At 38.9% G+C, this 19,286-nt stretch overlaps 1 protein-coding gene across 6 annotated transcripts in view; it reads left to right on the top strand.

The window, feature by feature from the left end:
- Positions 1-7,552: 7,552 nt before the first annotated feature.
- The window catches only part of phf14 (PHD finger protein 14), a 77,736-nt gene continuing 66,002 nt past the window's right edge, over positions 7,553-19,286 (top strand). For 5 of the 6 annotated variants that reach the window (XM_046416996.1, XM_046416993.1, XM_046416997.1 and 2 more), the window contains exons 1-4: positions 7,553-7,683; positions 10,217-10,327; positions 11,748-12,487; positions 13,660-13,792. In XM_046416996.1, coding sequence (XP_046272952.1) covers position 7,683; positions 10,217-10,327; positions 11,748-12,487; positions 13,660-13,792 — 985 coding nt within the window. In that variant the 5' untranslated portion in view covers positions 7,553-7,682. Of the gene's footprint in view, positions 7,684-7,938; positions 8,183-10,216; positions 10,328-11,747; positions 12,488-13,659; positions 13,793-19,286 lie in introns of those variants that run through there. The other variant, XM_046416994.1, reaches the window with a different exon arrangement.

Genomic DNA, 19,286 nt, shown 5'->3' with positions numbered 1-19,286 from the left:
GGCTTTCCCTTCCAAAAAACCAAAGGGGACAAGGACAGCTTGGTTTGTCCAACAATTCAGTTCAGTTGAAGTCATTTCATTTATATAGCAACCAATCACAACAGAAGTTGTCTCAAGACACTTTCTAATTAGAGTAGGTCTAGAACAAACTCTTTTATTTCATTTATGTTACAGAAAGAGCCAAAAAAAAAAAAAACCCTCCATGGACAAGCACTTGGTGACAGTGGCGAGGAAAAACTGCCTTTTAGAAGGCAGAAACCTCGGAGCAGACCCCGGCTCAAGATGGGCGGCCATCTGCCTTGACCGGTTGGGTTGAGAGAGAGAGAGAGAGAGAGAGAGAACAAGCATTCTTTATTCCTTTTCTTTTTTACAGTAGATCATTGGTTCTCCTGGTTCATACTGTGCCAACCCACTTCAAGTTATTTCATTCGCTGACAATTTCATTCATGCTTGGCGGTAATATTTTCTATGTAGACTGTACTCCCAAGAAGAGTGATAACATCAGCCATCTCAGCAAATCCTCCAAAACAACATCTGCTCACTTTAACATCTGTTTAATTATGATGACACAAAGGAGGAAGTCAGGGAAGGGTCCATCTGCAGCCTTGCAGACTCGACAAACCGAGCATCTTCAAACCTAAAAAGATCCTATTCTCAATGAGACTGCCTGATTAAATAAAGATTAAATAAAGCCTGGCCTATTATCAGAATTTGTTAGGAAAATAGGAAATAGAGTCCAAACCACACCATATCCAAAACACATCTACTCGGTTATGACTCTATGGTTACCAATGCATCAAAAGCAGCAGTCCAAAATAGGCCTGCAGTCTCCACTGGGAACAGGCACAAAAATGGGCATTATATACGTGGCAGGGCAGACTAACAAGGCACAGGTGGAATAAATCAGGGCAATCACAAAGAGGAAAATAGGACAAAGACATGAAAGGCAAATCAAAACATGACTCATTAGGACAATGAACCACAATAAAACAGGAAACAACTGAAATCCAAAACTATGACAAGAATAGTTTGGTGGATTTAGGTTCATGTGGTCAGGACATTAATGGGTGTGACATGGCAGGACAAAACTTTATATGGACACAGTATGCTGTATTTGGTTTACTTCAGTATTGGGACAGTTGTTAGCACTTAAACCTTTTACTCCTGTCCCTTTCAGTTCAAACCCAAACCTAATTTTATCCCAAAACCTAAACAGTGTTTTAAAAGCCACACCCAAACACATCCACACAGAAGTTTTTCTAATTGTTGTGATCTCATTTACTGCTTGTAATTGAAGAAACATATGGCAAATGGCATATGGCCTACACCTCACACACATTCGCACGCTTACATACAACATAGATATCACTGTGACCGTGTCCATATCCGTGACATCACAAATTAAATTAGTAATTACCATTCTTGATGAGCTAATTAATGATTATGATTACATTACATGGCATGTGAGCTCCATCACCTGAGTTAAACAATCCCAAAGTCATAACTATTCAGTTGTGCTGCTTGTTTGTTTACATGAGGAGACCGGAAGCAGCAGTGTAGCGATAAGGGAGAAAAACTATGCCTTGCAATGCACAGTCAGGACCACAGAGACGTCTATAAAGTGAAAGAAGCACTGCACTGTCGAAATATGACAGCCAATCCATCACAGAAATGGAGGCTGTGTCTAAAGCGCCAAGGAGAGAGTGTCTAGAAGTTTTATAAATAGTTGTGCCTTTTAAAGGAAATTGGAAGTTGTCAGACACATGCCATCTGCATTTATTTTTTTAATTTTTTTTTTTTGAGAATATCTCCAATAGAGGCACTCTTTGAACAGGACTGAAACATCATAGCATAAAAAGTGTCAGAGGCAAAAGCTTATCTGGAAGCGATTGAATCTGTTGCTGCACGGAGAGGAGTCTATTCACAGCCCAGTAACACAGTGTCAAGGTGCCAGGGCTAATGAATTGAGTCTCCATGACATCTATTAACCTTGCTTATATTTATGCTGTGTATGTGTTTGCGTGACTGATCGTGTGCGTGTCACTGTGCTTTGTTAGCTTCTATCTTTATGAGGACAGTTGACAAAAAACATCCAAAGGCTTTGATTCTTGTTCAGCAAAAGGGGGCCAGTTTGAGATTGGGACCTTAGGACTGAAGGTTTAGGGTCAAAGAATGTCAGGCTTTCAGTAAATTGGCAAGTTGGTGAATAGGATCACTAAAGGTTACAACAGCATGAACTTTCGTTATACAAAAAGTTCAATTAAATTTGAAGTCAGTCATTATATACTCCCCTCATGCCAATGGAAAGTGATGTTTGTTAGTGAAAAACATGGCTCCATACAGCTTGTCTGGCATAGTCTAAGCCTCCTGAAACCTCAAATTGTTATGAAAAGGCGTTACTTGATGAGATGCAGAGATCCCGAGTTTTCACTGATCTCGGCTAGCGACGCATGTACGTGTGTTCAAGCTTGTTCACCCACTTCCTATGTGATGTGTGCTAACACTTTTAGCTGAGCGCCTACACTGAAGATTTCTAAATTGTTATGTATTTTCCAATTAATCTTGGATGGTAGGGTTTTTGACAACTTGGATTATTATTGCTATTGTTTTTTGTTTGTTTGTTTGTTTATTTTTTTACATTTATATTAGGAAAATACTTCTATGCTGTTTTGCTGTGCAGATCCAAAAATGTTTTGTAAACAAATAAATCCAAGTACATAATGACTGAATTTTTATTTTTGGGTGAACTGTTTCTTTAAAATGAGAGCAGGTTACACTTAAAGCCAAACTATGTGTTGTTATTAGTATTGTACATTGTGTTAACTCACAGTATACATTGTAAATGGTTTTTCTGCCCAGTCAGAACCTGCTTTTATGATCACACCATATGGATCAGCTGATCGGCCATGATGTAATGCTCACACTGCATGTAAGTACAGTCATGTCCACTAACAGTTCCAATAAAGTTTATTCAAACAGGTCAACCACATCCTTAATCATGTTGACAAAAAAGAGAGAAAGGCGGGGTTAACTCTAACATTAGATTATAAACAATCACTTGATAACTCATGCTCTTCTGTTCAATCTGTTCCAATGGGAGTTAATTGTTTTATTTCTGTTTACATTTGCTAGCCTTAAAATTGTGGTTGTCTTGTACACAGGTCTATGTGTGTATTCAGGTTTTATACAGTTATCTCATTTTTATTTTATTTTACTTTGATATAACAGCCCAAATTGTATTTCAATAGCTTTTACCGAGATATGCCTGGTATCCATATTGGCCCTGCATGACCTGTACGCGTCATTAATCAAAGATTTTTTGATGTTGAATGAATGGCTGCTAGATTAAAGGAATTCTTATTGGAAAAAACATGTTGATCACAAAAAAATGTAAGAAAAGATACACCCTGTGAATACATAGCGCAAAATTAAGCCCTCTCAGTGCAACACTGCTTCATCGGTCCCACAATCTCAGATATGAATCGCAATCACTGTGAAATTAAAGAGCACAGAATATTATGAGAGATACCACACACCACACTCACAGTCTTTTCATCTTGCTGTCTTCTTGAAAGTGATACTGGTACATCCAGGCCATTAGGCTGTCCAACAGCTACTTCCCCTCAAGCTGCTGCAATTATCAGTTCTATACTCTTCATAAAATTTGATACATGACCAAACTGGTTAATCAGTTGCACTTAAGTATTATATTTTTCGCTGTTGGTGCCATATTTTAACGATGTGTATGTGTCAGACGTTATGTCCACACACATTTAAAGTGATAAAATGTCACTTTTGAAAGTAAAAACAAAAAAGAAAGTAAAACAATTCAGTCTTATTTGTCCTGGTAAGCGGTAGCTTATAGTCCTCAAAATACAAAATATGCCTGAAATTTACAGTGAGTCAGCTCACTTTATTGACCCCATCGGCTTGTGATATTGTTACATTACGTTATCAAATTTGTCATCATTACATAATTGCCACTGGTGGCCAAATTGGCTCATAGGGAGTTTTGTTCACTCTTGGCATCTTCCTGGACACTCTCATAAATATAATATTCCCATTCCCAGATTAATTTCCACATTCTCTCCTAGATAGCCAAGGTGAATGGTTTAAATTCTTCTTCATTTTCTTTGAGTTTTACTGGCAGTTGGCAAACAGCTGCTTTTGTTTCAGTCTGCAACCTCTCTTATTCCTTTGCAGCCTTGTGTAGATGGATATATTTATATATATAGATATGTATGTGTTAAAATTACTGCCAATTCATTACAACTACAGATTCACTGCAAAAAATTAATTTTTCTGCTATACTTGAACTTTGTTTCAAATTTCCTTGACAAGAAAATTAAAACACTTTCTCTTTAGAAACTACATGCTATAGATGAATATACTTGTCTCTGCATTCGATGCACAGAGATGAAGTCTCTCACTCTCATTCTCAATTCAATTTTATGATCAATGAAACAAATTAAAATAACACAAATCATCCTACACTCTTCCCCAAGGGCTCCTGGAGCCCTGTTTGACAACCACTGCATTAGATAGTAAAGCATTCTGTTCTACATTCATCAAAGTTTTCTCAAATTTAATCAGATTTACTTTAGTAAGAGCTGAAAATGACACTTCTTTAAATATGTTTTGCTCTGTGGGCTTCAGAAGTAAGAAGTAAGTCGAGGAACATTTTATTGCCAGTTGAGTAATAATACAATTCACCTTCTTCCAGATGTAGAATGAAATGTAAAGGCAGTCTCATGAAAGATATGCAGAACACAGTGTCACATGATTTACACCATATGAACGGACAAATATTCCAATTTAAATGCAAAATCCTGAGGTGAAGCGAGGCTGTAGATCAACACAGACATTTTGGTGCATTTTAGCATAAGATTCATAAATAAGATCCAATGCAATTACTCCTCTTCAAATGAGGTTTTAAACCTTACTTGTCATGGTACGTCCTTATAGTAATGTTTTTATTTTCTAAACCCTGTGTTATTCTTGCTCTCGACGTAATTGCTTCTGTCCTCTGGCTCATCAGGCTGACTGATATCTGTGGTGGGGCATTTTCTCAAGATCTCAGCTCTCTGCAATGGGCCTCCACAGCCTTTCCTGCTGCTCGTGTTAAATCAAACTTCAGTTTGTCACCGCCATCTTGTTTTATCGTCTGCTGCATTTCATTCCACCTCAGACTAATAGGCTGATGGTAATTTTAAATGTATGCAGTATGTTTGTGTGCCTCATTTGTCCCTTTTAGATGACATAAGCCTTCTCTGTGCTTTTTTAATCACAATATACATAATAAACAGTTGAATGGTCATTCAGTGATTTTTATATTGAATATATTAGTAATTAATACCCATGAATACCTAATTAAAACATCATCACTGTGTGTTTGCCATCTGCACAGGCACATCATCAACTGGACAATCGTACAAGTCCGTCATTTCCAAACTAATGAGTGTATGGTTTCATTTTAATCTCATGCATTTGTTTGTAGTTTTTTGTTGTCACTGCTGAAAGATGAGAATCTATCTTCCATTTGACAGTTCTAACATTTTATTGTTCGGATCATCCATCCAACAACAGTGTCACTCAGGGTGAAGACAACATGCACCGCTTTTCTTCCAGTGCAGGTTCTTCAGCTGCTTTTCTTCAAGAAATTATATTAATGTTAATGTATCACGAAACTGTTTTTACAAAACATTTCAAAGGAAACATAATTGCTGTGTGGATTATGTGGTTAAGGGCTAAGAAAATCAAAGAAAGACTTTTTTTTCCCTTTCTGCATCTTAAATTTCCACAACCTGCATTATTCTTCCCTGCATCACCCACAAATAGGCTCATACAGTGATGATTTATAAGTGATACAAATTAAGTCACATTAAACTGTAATTTGGGAGTTCTCTGAGCAGAGTGCTCTCTCTCTCTCTCTCCCTCTCTCTGTTGTTAAAGAGTTAATTTCAATTGGAGGGGAACAAAGCTGTTGTTCCGTTGGATTTAAAAAGAAAGAAAGAAAGAAACTGCTGCACCTTTAAAGTGTAATTCTTGATGCTCTCTCAGCGTGATACAAATTTTGGAGGAGGTCACAGACCACAATGTGAAATTAAATGTCTCACCCAGTGTTTAGAAATGTAGCCTGAACCGCTCTATATCCATCTGTACTGATCAGGAGTTGTATAAACTGGGATCTGCTCGGAAAAAAAAGTTGCAACTGAGTAAGCACACTTGTGTCACATTTACACTCGGCCTCACTAACATTATCTATGCAACTTCAGACCCACTACTTGTCATACTCTCTCCAACGCTATCTGGCTGCATCACAGGCTCTATGTTGATCAAAGCGCGGCAGCATAGAAAATGATGAAAATGTTGATAGTGATGATGATAAAGATGCTACTGTGATATCCCCAAAGTGTTTTGATGCAAGCTGATAAAAAACTACCTCTTTCCAGCACAATGCAGGGCCATTTGTCATCAAGCAAGGACAGTTGTAATCATCCCTTTTGCTTGCCTTCCCCATCAGTCTTCTCCTTACCATGTATCAGGATCAATCTCAGCTCATTTATTTTAATCGTCTCTTATTTGCTAAACTGGCAAAGTCACAGGAGGACAATAGTAACAAGGCTCATTTTGAATATGAGCCAAAGAACATCCTTTTTTTGCACTTGCACCCTGTTAACCATTTCTTCATAAAACCAAGCTAAAATCTGAATAGAGTAATTGGCTGATGAAAATGTTTTCAAGAGCATCTGCAGAGAATTACAAACAAAATAAGATTCAGAGGGGAAAATAATTAGGTTCATTTCAGCACTCAAGACAATCCAGTGTGAACCAATTTTGGCAATTCTGGCGCCAAATTGTCCCAAACATTTTAACAGGATGAAAAAAAATTCCATTACATTCTAATAAATTTTATACAATGGCATCATGTGGACGTTTGTTTGAACACAGTTGAAAACAAGAACCACGGCCTGATATGTTGTTACAGACTCTGGTTGTTAAAAGCATTAGTGCTAATACTTGTCATGTATTCATTTTTGTCTCTTTCCTCCATTCCTACATGGCACTCTTTTTGCTAAATGAAAAGTTCAAGAAACATCCAGCTGGCTATTGTTGGGCTTTTAGAGTACCCCAGTTACCATAGGCTATCCTATTCTGCAATTCTGGGAGATTTTGGAGCCACATATCACACACCATGCTTCATCACTATCATGAGAAAAACCAAACTGTATTTTACCATCCAGACAATCAATGCTAAACTGAAGTAACAAACCAAAACTACTTTGCTTATTATTTTTTTCATATCTTCGTAATGATTGCAGCAGTGTTCTGGGTTAAGCTCTTAGCAAGTCTTTTGGTGTGTACATACACACCAATGGTGTACAATGGTGTACATATGTGGTTCCAAAAACATGGAAAGGAAATTTTTATGTCGGACCAATGCAGAATTTCATTTTAAAAAATAAAGTGTATATGAATTAAATGGTAAAATATATTTTTTATTAATTTGCCTGTCTCTTTTTAGAATAAATGTCTCTCCAAAGCTAATGTCCTGTCTTCAAGCTTAAACGTCCCCATGGCAACAACATCCAATACGTCACTGCTCACTGTTTTCCATTGTCCACATAACATGCTGCTAAAGGGAGACGTGCCTCGTTCCTTGTAGTAATTACGGACTACAGAGTGAGTGTTACTTTCCACGTTGTCGCTTTCCACTTCAGACTTTCCACTATTTTGTTAATACTGATCTGTCGGCGCACCGATTTATCAAAATGATTTCTTGGCTCGAGCTGCTGCTAATTAGCGGCTAGTCGGCTACGTTAGCCTAGCCATGCTTTGTGACTAGCACTTGGTGTTGCCCATACTGCTAGTGCTGGTTTGTTTTGCTTCGTCAGTTAATGCCAGTTCAGCCAATCCAGTCCAGCCTTAATCTTAAACCTCTGTGCTATTGTCGTACTTACACCTATGTGAAACAAGCTAAAGGATTTTCATAATAACGCCGTAATTTAACGTAAAAGACTGCTGCTAATGCTAGCCACAATTAGTTAACAATTACCTCGCTCGGCAGACAAAAATGTGAGGTCCGACTGCAATGAATGCGAGGTTATTCGGCGGAATTACTGTGTATACAGAAACTTCTTCGGTTAAAGAGAGAGTGTGCGGTGAACTCTTGGCTGAAAAAGTAAGACTTTGCTAACGTTACAGTTGTAGTTTTGGAGGGCAGCGGTGCTATTTGTTTGCTAACTGTTTGCTAATATCAGACGCAGTGTCCAGCTGAGACGCCTTCATCATTCGCAATTTTGGCTCCGGAGTTACTGTTGGGATAAATCCCATTAAATGTATGTTATCGTTTCTTAAGTTCATTTAAGCAACAGTGGTTATGAAACGATGCAAAATGTAAACAAAACCCACATCCTAAACAATGAATAAGCTGAGCTGCGTCTTCAGCTTTTCAGTATTTCTATGTAATATGTACTGATACCAAGATCAAAATGTGGCTGTTGAGTGTTATGATACTCAAGTTTTAGTGGCACATGTGGATTCACTGACAGTGTTCACTGTTGCTATGCTGCTGCTGTCCCCCCCGGCACATGGCACTTATCAGCTTTATCACGTATGTTCAACACACACACTACTTCTCACCATCATAGACTGATTCTTACGGACATATGCCTTTGCTGATTGTGGAATGTTGCTTCTGGCGGCCACTCGTAAATGGCACGTAACTTTTGTTAGACTGGTAGATACTGCTGACCATCGACACATACTGACACGTAATTTGTGTCATATTATGACCAAAATGGTAAGACGCTTAGAATTAATAAGTCATAATAATTAGTGGCACGTGTCAGTAAGAATTGAAACAAGCTGATGGGAGATGGTTTCTTCTTGGGGGAACTTAAGTGACATTTGCTGGTTAAAAACTCAGCAATGTATCACTGAAACTTGATTTATAGTTTGTTTGAGCCTACACATGTGGTCTCCTACGCTTACACTGTAGCTAATGTGCACTTCTTAGCCAATAACTTTATGGCAGCTACAGAGATACCACTGTATGGTCTGCTCAGTCCTTGTGCACTATGTACGGTGTTGTATTTAATTTCTAGTGTAGCACCTGGTCCCCTGGAGGAACATTGTCTCGTTTCACTGTTCACTACTGTAAACAGCTGAAATGACAATAAAAACTTCTTGACCTCTTGTCTTGACCTCTTGACTTGACTTGGTGAACTGTAAGAACTGTAGTGGGCTGCTTATGTTTTCTCCTAGAAGTTTGTGATTCGGGTAGAAGTTGCTGAAGGTTAAGGAAGAAAAACTCAGCAGTCTTCTCTCTTGTCTGCAGCATGCATCTCGCATGTTACATGCATGTGCTCAACATGATCGGCGTTTATAATAATGAATAAACTCATGTAAATGATGGTGTGGCAGCTGTCTCCTGTTCACTGAGATAAGGAGAAGTGCCCTGGCTGTATCTATAGCCCCAATCTCTCTGTATTCACAGAGTGAAATATAATTCAAGCCTGACGTCCTGACTCCGTGTGACACGAGTTTCTAGTCTTGCTGCAGTGCCATCATTGGGTGAAATCATCTGAACTAAAAGTCAAAACCTATTTCACACATTAGTCCCTTGCATAAAGGATGTATCTGGAGTCAGGGAAATGCTACTAGATCAAGAGTGTCGTTTTACTGTCCACTTTTTGAGCTTAGTACATCACAGCACAAAGGCATCAACAGACATCCTGAAGAAGTTACAATAAGCCCACCTTCTAAAAGAAGGTGGTTTATAATTTTGAAATTATTTGCATAAATGGACCACTTACTAAACATGACAGCCAAGATGAGCCCAAACCTAATACTTTTATTTTAAATTTAGTTTGCATAATTTCATTTTCTTTGATAGAGCATTATGTAGATACGTTTACAGAGGATGATGGAATTGATTGAAGTTCTAAGCTCTTTTAGAAAACCTTTATTTTATGCTCTCATCTTTAATCCAGTGCATTGAGGCGAGGTCTGCCTGTACTGTCAGTGAGTGGGAGCAGTCATCTTTAGCCAACAGTTTAATTACAGGTTTTATATGGTACAAAGTTACAAGATTGATCCGATTACCTGCTTTGTAAAGATTTTTATAGTTTTGTACTACTACTGCACTCCTCAGTCTGAAGCTTGCTCAAACTATGTTTTCTTGTGTTTGTTCTCTGCAACTCTTCTTTTGTAGTGGACCGCAGTTTGAAGCGCCGGCAGGTGAAACCACTTGCTGCCTCTCTGTTAGATGCCTTGGATTATGACAGCTCAGATGACAGTGACTTTGAAGTGGGAGATGCCTCCGGTAAGCACAGTCTCTATAATGTCTAGCTGCCTTAAACCTATTTAATGTTACACTCTGATTAAACAGTAAAAGAAAAGAAAGATGGAATTTGTCGCAGACGTACTGAATCCTCTGTTTCTGTGTACAACCCCACTCTATGTATGATTCTGCTGGCAACGCGTCTGTGTTCGATCAACTGTTAGAGGGCAACAGAGAGGTAGAACTATCAAGAAATTTAAAAGAAAATGCTGAAAAATTAACTAAATTTATATATAAAATATGTACCGGTATTTTACTCGTGAGCCCCTCAAATATAATTTGGGACATCTTGTGCATAATCCTCAGCCCAGGGTTGGGAACTGCTTATGTAGAGCTACTGATTATATTAGCATTAGTCCTCTTCTTGTTGTTATTCTTATTATTGCAATTAATTGATTCCAATAAGCAAACTTGTTGGACCATATCTTTATCAGATTGGACTCTGTATCAGCAGGTACCTAGACTTGGTTAGTACCTTCCTGCTGTCTTGCACTTCCCTTACTTTTTAGCATATTGCAATTTACTCAATGATGCTAATCAAACTAATAACTTTACAGAAGGGGCCCTGTAGCAAGAAAGAGTTTTGTTTCAACAGCATCCACACAAAGCCCCTGCAACTTGACATATGGAAAACCACATAATAAATGAAATAAACTATAAATGGCAAAATAAAGGAAATGCAGGCACATCTGGAGTAACCTAAGGTATAAATTGAAACTAACTGTTAAACTGTTAAAACTGCACTTTTTCTTCCTGCTTTTTCTTGCGGTGTCAAGTTTACTCCACTACGTTTGTTTACACGTCATTGAATTAAAGAAAAATTCCTCTATGTCTTTCTTCTGACTACCCTGACAGATAAGCGGTATAGAAAATGGATGGACTTTCTTCTGACTTTCTGGAGGAAATATGAACTATAATAACATTACGGCTATTGTGTTTATTTGTTACATATTACTGTACCCACTATTCCTTTCTGAGGATAACACTGAGTATATTCCCAATAGTGACACACTGAACAGAATTGGAAAGGGAGCTCACTGCTGGAATTTAAATAAAGAGCACACTATTTTAATGGCCACCCATACAAATATTGCACCAAAATACAGTACTGAAATCAGTCTTTGCCAAAAATTCATACATCGTGACATCGTCGCACCAGTACAAGGGGGCACTAGCACTTAAAATAATAATAATAAAAAAAAATGTAAATTTCTAAACTTTTTTTTGTCAAGTACACAACTCCAAACACCATTTCTTTGCAAAATGAATTTTAATTTTAGTTTGACTTTAAACATGTCTGTCTATGCTATGTTCCAACAGCCGCTAGCGTAACCAGCCTCTTCAGAATGACCTCAGGTGTTCACTCTTTTCATTCTGTTATCATCGCTTTGTGTTCTGCTAGGATCTGATGGCACAGGCAATGGCAGCGATGAGGAAGGGTCTAAAGCAAGTGCTGCGGGTTCAGAAAGTGACTCGGACAACGCTGGTTCTGCAGACGATGGCATAGACGAAGAGGAGGCCAAAGACCTTGCTGCTGAGGACAACTTAACAGAAGATGACGAGAAGACCAAACAGCAGCCTTCCTCAGACAGCTCCACCAAAGACACCCCTGCTGTCACCCCACCCAAAAGTCGACGTAAAAACAAGAAGACATCCGAGTCTGAACCCGCCGCAGTTGCCAGCATGGAATCTACCTCAACATCAGGGTCCGGCAGCGTGAACACAGAAGAGTCCCAGGCCGAGCCCAAGAAATGGAATTTCCGCAGGAACCGGCCGCTGCTGGACTTCACCACCATGGAGGAGCTGAATGAAATGGACGACTACGACAGTGAGGATGACAATGACTGGAGGCCCACAGCAGGGAAGAAGAAAAATAAAGCAGCTGCTCAAAAAGGTGGAACTGAGGAAGAGGATGGCGGCAGCGCTAGTGATGACGACGATGATAACGATGATGACGACGATGAGGACGAAGATGAGGATGAGGATGATGATGACGACGATAAGGAAGATGGTGATGACAACAACAACAGTAGCAGTGATAGTGAAAAAGAGGTAAAGAAGCCCAAGAAGAAGGCAAAGAGCACGAGTGCTTTTGATGAAGAGCTGACGAATGACAGCATGTCCCAGGGAAAGGGCAATGAGGTTAGTGCAAATCCAGTGTCTCAAGTCTCAGACTCCAAGTCCAACTGAAATATAACATGTAGAATAATAATATGTTAATTTGTATATTTTCTGTACTCTATGTTGAGAATTGGTATATAGAGACATTTGTGTTCAAAGCAGTCAGGCTATCTTCAGCTCTCTGTCAACACAAAAGAAAATTTGTTGAGTACAGTAATCAGATCATCTTATAATTTTTACATGAAACGTTAACTTTGCGAGTCTGTCAAACCCCAACCCACATTACATTATTAGCTAATGTCTGCTTGTTAGGGCTGCAACAACAGCTTAACAGATTACTTCGTCAATTAACACTTACTTGTGTATTGTCAGAAAGCATTTTACGTGTAGTAATCATGGGTTCAAGCTGTTTGCTGACTTTGTAAAATGCTACAGTTTTCAGTGTTTTCCCGTTGTTTGGTTAAAGCTTGCTTTGGAGGTCCTCCATCAAGAAAATAATGTGTTCTTAAAAAATTACAGGCATTTGTTCTGGGGAAAGTCATTTATTGTCGCTGTTCTGCATTCATGCCCAAAACGGCATGGGTGCTGCATGAAAGCCTTATAATGGTAGGGAACGCTGCAGCAGGGGCGCCACAATGAATATATCAATGGTAATTCTACAGTGCAGCGTAGGAATAAGTCAAATGGGTTATATTCAAATTTAATAGAAGAAATTGCATGTCACTTTACATGTATTAAATGGTGTGATCCTTACTCAGTGCCACTGTCTGTCCTTGTTTGTAAACTACAGTTACTGGCATGTTGCATACATTGTGTTTGTCTCTGGCTCAGCTGTCAGTCAAACACAAAGTGAGGCACAGCCACACAGAGGCTTGTAGATCCAAAAGGAACCTTGTCTTAGTTACCTACCACTGCAGACAAATTACGTATTTTGTCTGCTACTTTGCATGGCACGACATAATACCAAGCAACAATATAAGTCACAAAGTCACTATATAATCCATTGAGAGGTTTAGATGGTATCAGCATGATTCCATGAGAATTTCTGCCATTGTTGTAATCGACTTAGCACAGTGAGCATGAGCATTATATATGAGAGTCACTATCTGCCAGTTGCTGGATCTGTGGTCAGATCAGAGGGAAGGGACACTGGATAAGTAGCTTTACTGTAGCTCTCTTTCCTGATTCCCCAGGATGCCTTGCTGGACCGGTCCCAGACTTGGAGCACTCAGCACATCCTCATCTGCTGCGTCTGTCTGGGTGACAATAGCGAGGATGCAGATGAGATTATTCAGTGTGACAACTGTGGGGTGACTGTGCATGAAGGTAAGCTGCAGAGTTAGTCTAATTTAAAAGTGTGTATATTTATGCGGAGCTGCGAAAGGTTCATGCTTAAAATCAGCCAAGCAACAGATGAGTTATTTATCATGACTATTTGTAATAGGTGCAGACAAACTCTACCAGATTAAAGCATTTTGTACTTTGCATATTTGCAGCCACTACAAATTAAAATGTGATTGCCCTTTTCTTTTGTTTCAAGCACTTCTATAGTGGTAATGGTACCATCATTGTAGAGAGTTATATGGCCACACAGTGCTTCATGTGCAGTGCTTGCCTTTTCTGTCACTCAAATTTCTGGTATTGAAATAGAGACAAATTTCCAAAACGAACAGTTTCACAGTCATGTTCTTTTTGCCCAGCCATTGGCCTAGAGTATGGAAAGAAGGGTTTGAACTTCTCTCTCAGGCTCTATTTTTTTCATACTTCATGCAAACCACTTCTGTCACCTTTCATGTGCGCAATCAAGTGCAACACGATGAATGTCTTCAAGAAGAGGGCTCGTGATTCATTGTGTTGAGATTACGAAAGCTTTCAAAAACTCACCGTTTTGGGGAGAGAGTGTGGAGGCAGTGAGATGCAGCCAATAGGTTGCTATGACCTCACACTTTTTGCCCTATCTTCAAGTGTAGCCATTTTCAAGTTTCAGCACTTTTGCGTTTAGTTATAATTGGATGACAAGTTGTATGACAGAGTTAGCTTCAAGCACACTGAATCTTTGATAGAAATTTTTCATAACAGCTATTTTGGCATGTCATATGAAAAAAAGCACAAGAGTATTTCACAAATTAATGCTTGCTGCATTCCACTTAGGGGACGTTCTAGTATTGTGCAAGCCAGCTCACTGACATTGCCTACTGGGACACTTAATGGAGCTGAGCCATTGTTAATGTTATTAGTAACACCTGTACTTTTCCTGATATGATGTCAAAATGTCAGTCATGCATGTCCCATAGTAGAAAAGCTCTTTGAGACACGTTTTCTACCTTACCCACTGACTGCACAGGATGCCTTTCAGCTGTGACGGATGAGATACTTGTTTTCACTCAGGCACACTAACGCTTAAAGGTACACTACGGAATGTTTGACCATTGTTTTGGATTTGGAGTAATATTTATACAAGAGGGTCCATGTTTTGGTTGTATCTAATCATGGTATATAAAGATGGAAAACATGAAACCTCTCAAAAAGTGAAACCAAATCATCTTGATGGTGGTAGGCTTCAGTACAGGGCATAACTCCCTCCCTCTCTCTGTTAGCAGATACGACATGGGCCAATCATATATTTTTTTAATAAGTTTGGTTTCAGTAAGTTATAAAAAGGTGGTAAAATGTCATGAGTGCCAGCTGAACGCTGCTTGTGATTGAGTCAGGAGGGTATATGGGTGGGATCTTTACACCGCAACCCCACTGCCTGATCACTACTGCGCAGACTCTGGTTGCAAATAATGTCATGTGTGCAACATTGCAGCACTGGTATCCAGAGTACAGTGTTCTGACTTCATTTTTGTACAATGGGAAGTCGTTGAAATGCGTCGTCCAGCTTTGTATATTGTATTTGTATGCACAAGGTTCATGTGTGAACATGCAGACTGCAAGAATTGCTTCCGATGATTTCAAGGTTTTTGACAGTAGGTGGCAGTAACTCGTAAGAAAGTGTAAGTCTGCACAAAGGAATAGAGGTGGGGAAGAAGACTGCAAACTAGCAAACATGAATTTACAAATACAAGGCTTAAATATTTAAATTGGCTTTTTAAATATTTTATCAAGAAGCTATTGTTAAGATACAAAATGGTACTAAGATCTCAAGTCCCCTTAATTGACTCCTGCTCAAAATGTCACATTTTTAAAAAGCATTTTTATCTCAAAAAATCAAAAAGCATAAACAGTTTTTGGCAGGGCATATTTTGGCCTGCGTCAGAATTCCTTTATTTATTTATCTCCGAAGGGAAAAAATAAATAAAAATAGACCATTTTGGCTGGTCTATTCAGTTTATTGCATTTCTATGTCAGTAAATGCATGTTTCAAGAAAACTGCTAGCCTGGCTAGCTAGCCCCATTTTACTATTCTTACATGCAGACACTTGTTTCTGTGTGCCTTATTTCAGAAACTAGAGAATTACGCACCACTACGCTGCATTGTAGGTACTACTTTTACTATTTCCATTCTGAGCTGAATTCCAACTGACAACTGTACATTGACCGGACGTGCTGATGAGAGGAAAGCTTGTCCTGCACTCCATTTTCTGCTCTTCATCCTGCAAATTAATTGAAATGTCAGCAGTCACGTCAACACACACGAATAGATCCAATAATTTCAACCTTAATTTGGTGCAGGGGATTGAGTCTTGTCAGGGGCAAGACTCCTTATGAACAAAGCGGTATAGAAAAATGGTTCAATGGGTGGATGGCTGTTACATTCTTATTGACAGACATAGACACTGGACTGATATTTCTGTTTTTTCAAACATCCCTCTTTATGGGCCAAAATTTGGTCTGAAATTTCTCATTTATCAAATTTGGACCTTGACCTTGGTCAAATTATGACCTTATTTTCACTATAACACTAATACTGTATTGAGACTAATGGCTTCATATTTCATTTTTACGCTGATGACATACGGTTATACCTTAATAAATTCACCACACTTAAGAATGCTGTTCCCACTATGGCACTGTCTAGCTGATTTGGACTCTCAGTCAAGCAATTTTGAAGGCATTAGCTTAGGGTCTGGGAAATTATAATTGGCATTATTTACTGATTTCTAACAATCTTTAGGCTAAATGTTTGATAGGTCAGCAAAAAATTCATAAAATAATCTTGTCCTTTCTTAAAGAATCAGTGGTTTTTACAGCTTCATTTTCTCATTTTGTTCTTGTGAGCTGGAAAAATGATGCTGTAGATATCATGCACCTGTTTGGAAAGATGTTTTCATAACGTCAGCTCGCTGTTGAGATCACAAAGTACCTTGTTCAAGGTTAAGACAAGGTCAGACAATGAAGGACTTTGAGGCAGAGATGAGAGATGAGGTGTCGGCATCTGGAGCTCATACGAGTCTGTGTTGCTGCTCAGCTTCACTGTTTCTCTTTGTTCTTGTGTTCGCACCACTGCCTGGACACCATCACTCCCTCTCAGACGATGAGAGAGGTTGACATGAAAGGTAGGCACACGAGACCTGGGTGAAAGATCAAAAGCTGGAATGAGCAGAAGTTCGCCGTGCAAGCATCTCCACAGTGGACATAGAGAAAACCTGTTCTTACCAGCAGGTCTTTTGATTATCATACTCTCACCAGTAATACAACACACAATGTTACCACACCACAAGTCCTCTCCTTGCCTTTATTTGCTTCTGACGTCAAAGAAAGCCCCACTAGGCGCTTTTTGGTTTCTATACATCTAAATCAGCATCAGGCCTTCATCCTTTTCCAATCCAGTGATATGAAGTGATGTGATATTGAATTTTAGACTTAAATGAGAGTATAATGAACTCAGATGTACTGTAAATGTAATTATTTTCCCAGATATGCTCAACTCATTAATAAATGTCAAATCTTTTTTTGATCTTAATAGTAAGAAAAAGACACGCAGATAATCACATAAAAAAAACTAAAAAAAAGTTGGGAGGTAGTCTTTTGCAGGCAAATTGCTTTTATTGACAGGTTCACAAAGTGTTCCTGATAAGTCTACAAAATATTCACAGTAGTGATATGGGAAGATAGCCAGAGTAGGGATGTATGCTTGCTGTACATGAGGTGATGAGGGATCAAATAGTCTTCTGTCCTCTGTTAAAGAAAGCAGATCTTAGCTGGATATTATTTTGAACTAATTTGGTTTGTTTTTTTTATTGGCATTTTTCCTGTATAAAAAAACATTCAGCCAATTTATTATTATTATTATTATTACCATTATTATTATTATTATTTATTTTTAGAATAAATTATCAATTCATATATCTGTATAGTATTAATAATATGAATGTATATACAATATTCCTCATTTACTGTCTTGATGGTGCTCGATAGTATTGTTAACATGTTGCTCCGAAATCTTCCATAGGTGTTCAGTTAGGTTGGGATCTATTGAGTATGACGGTCGCAGTAGCACATTATTTTCGTAATGTCGTCAAATCACATCAAATCATTCAGTGATATTTCCTTCATTCATTATGTATCTCTGCTCATTTATTCATATTTTTCTTTTAATTTGCCACTCATTTACGTTCTTGGGAATGTAGATAGCTATGGATAGACGATTAGTAGGACCCTGCTGCCAAGTTGAAAATGTGAGCCATCAATGTGCTGTCAGAATAACAGATGGCTGGTTCATTTATGTGAGGTGTTTGCCACTTTTCTTTTCATCCCATCAAAAAACAACCCATTGGAACCCTTCTGCAGTACCTTTATCCTATGGCTCATACCCACATGATTTTATATTCTCACTGCAGGATGCATTCACACCCAGTTAGTTAGCCTTTGTTGAAGGCAAGCAAACATTTCTTTCTATGAAATCTCAACACAGTTAAAAGTACTTCTCTTGGTTCAGTCAATTTTACCTTGCCCCTTCTTTTTTTCCTGCCAAGCTCGTCATTTCTGACAAGGATAATCTTTCCTTCAGGGATTATGGAGCTATCCTGTAGTCATCACTTTTTGTCAGCTTAGCTCATATTAGCCAGCAACCCGTGGCTTAACGGTCTGAGCTTTGTATCTCAGTTCAAAAGGAACATCGAAGATTTGTGCCACGGTTCAGCCATAAGTCTGTTAAACCAGCATGGTGGTCGTTCACGACCTCCAGTTCCACAGTTGAAAGCCCAATCAGTGAAGATGAAGCGCCCAACTGTTGCCCAAGGTATTCCAGTAATACCTTTCTTTAAGAAAATAAACATTGAGTGGAGCTATATTGGAGCTATTTGGACTTAGCCTCCTGCCCTTGCCACATACTGAGGAGGAAATGGAGGTAGAAATAGGCCATAGTTATGTTCACATCTTGGGTGGTTAGATCTTAAATAGTTGCTTGGTTTTGAAGAAGCCCAGCTGTGACTTAATCGCCCCTGTGGAATAATCAGCAGCTTGATTGGTATATCCTGGCTTTGAGCTGGTCTCAAGAAAAGCACAGTGGTCTGTGACAAGTGAAGATATACCCCACAAGCCTCCAAAGAGCAGAGTTCAAAATTAGTGATTCACCATGCCACACAGCAAATGGTTTCTCAATCAGAAAAGGACATGCACCTCCCAAACAAAGTGTAGAGCTGAATTAACAACTCCATCTGCCCCAGTGTTTGCTTTCGATGGGCTGCCCGACTCCCCAGTGTGGGACACAGTGATGGGCATGCAGAACATTGAGCTTTTGATTTGTGAGTCTTTCCGATTGCTCAAAAAGCCTGAAGGCTGGTCGACTGAATTAGGAGTTAGAGTGTTATCTTCCCAACGAAGGCAGAGTACTGATTGCTGCCCTCATTGGTAGTGAAGAGCATGTCTGCCTGGT

The sequence above is a fragment of the Scatophagus argus genome, chromosome 17, assembly GCF_020382885.2.
Source record: "Scatophagus argus isolate fScaArg1 chromosome 17, fScaArg1.pri, whole genome shotgun sequence".
Classification (NCBI taxonomy): Eukaryota; Metazoa; Chordata; class Actinopteri; family Scatophagidae; genus Scatophagus; species Scatophagus argus.
The sequence above is the reverse complement of the archived record's forward strand: the minus strand, read 5'-3'. Positions and strand labels throughout refer to the sequence as shown.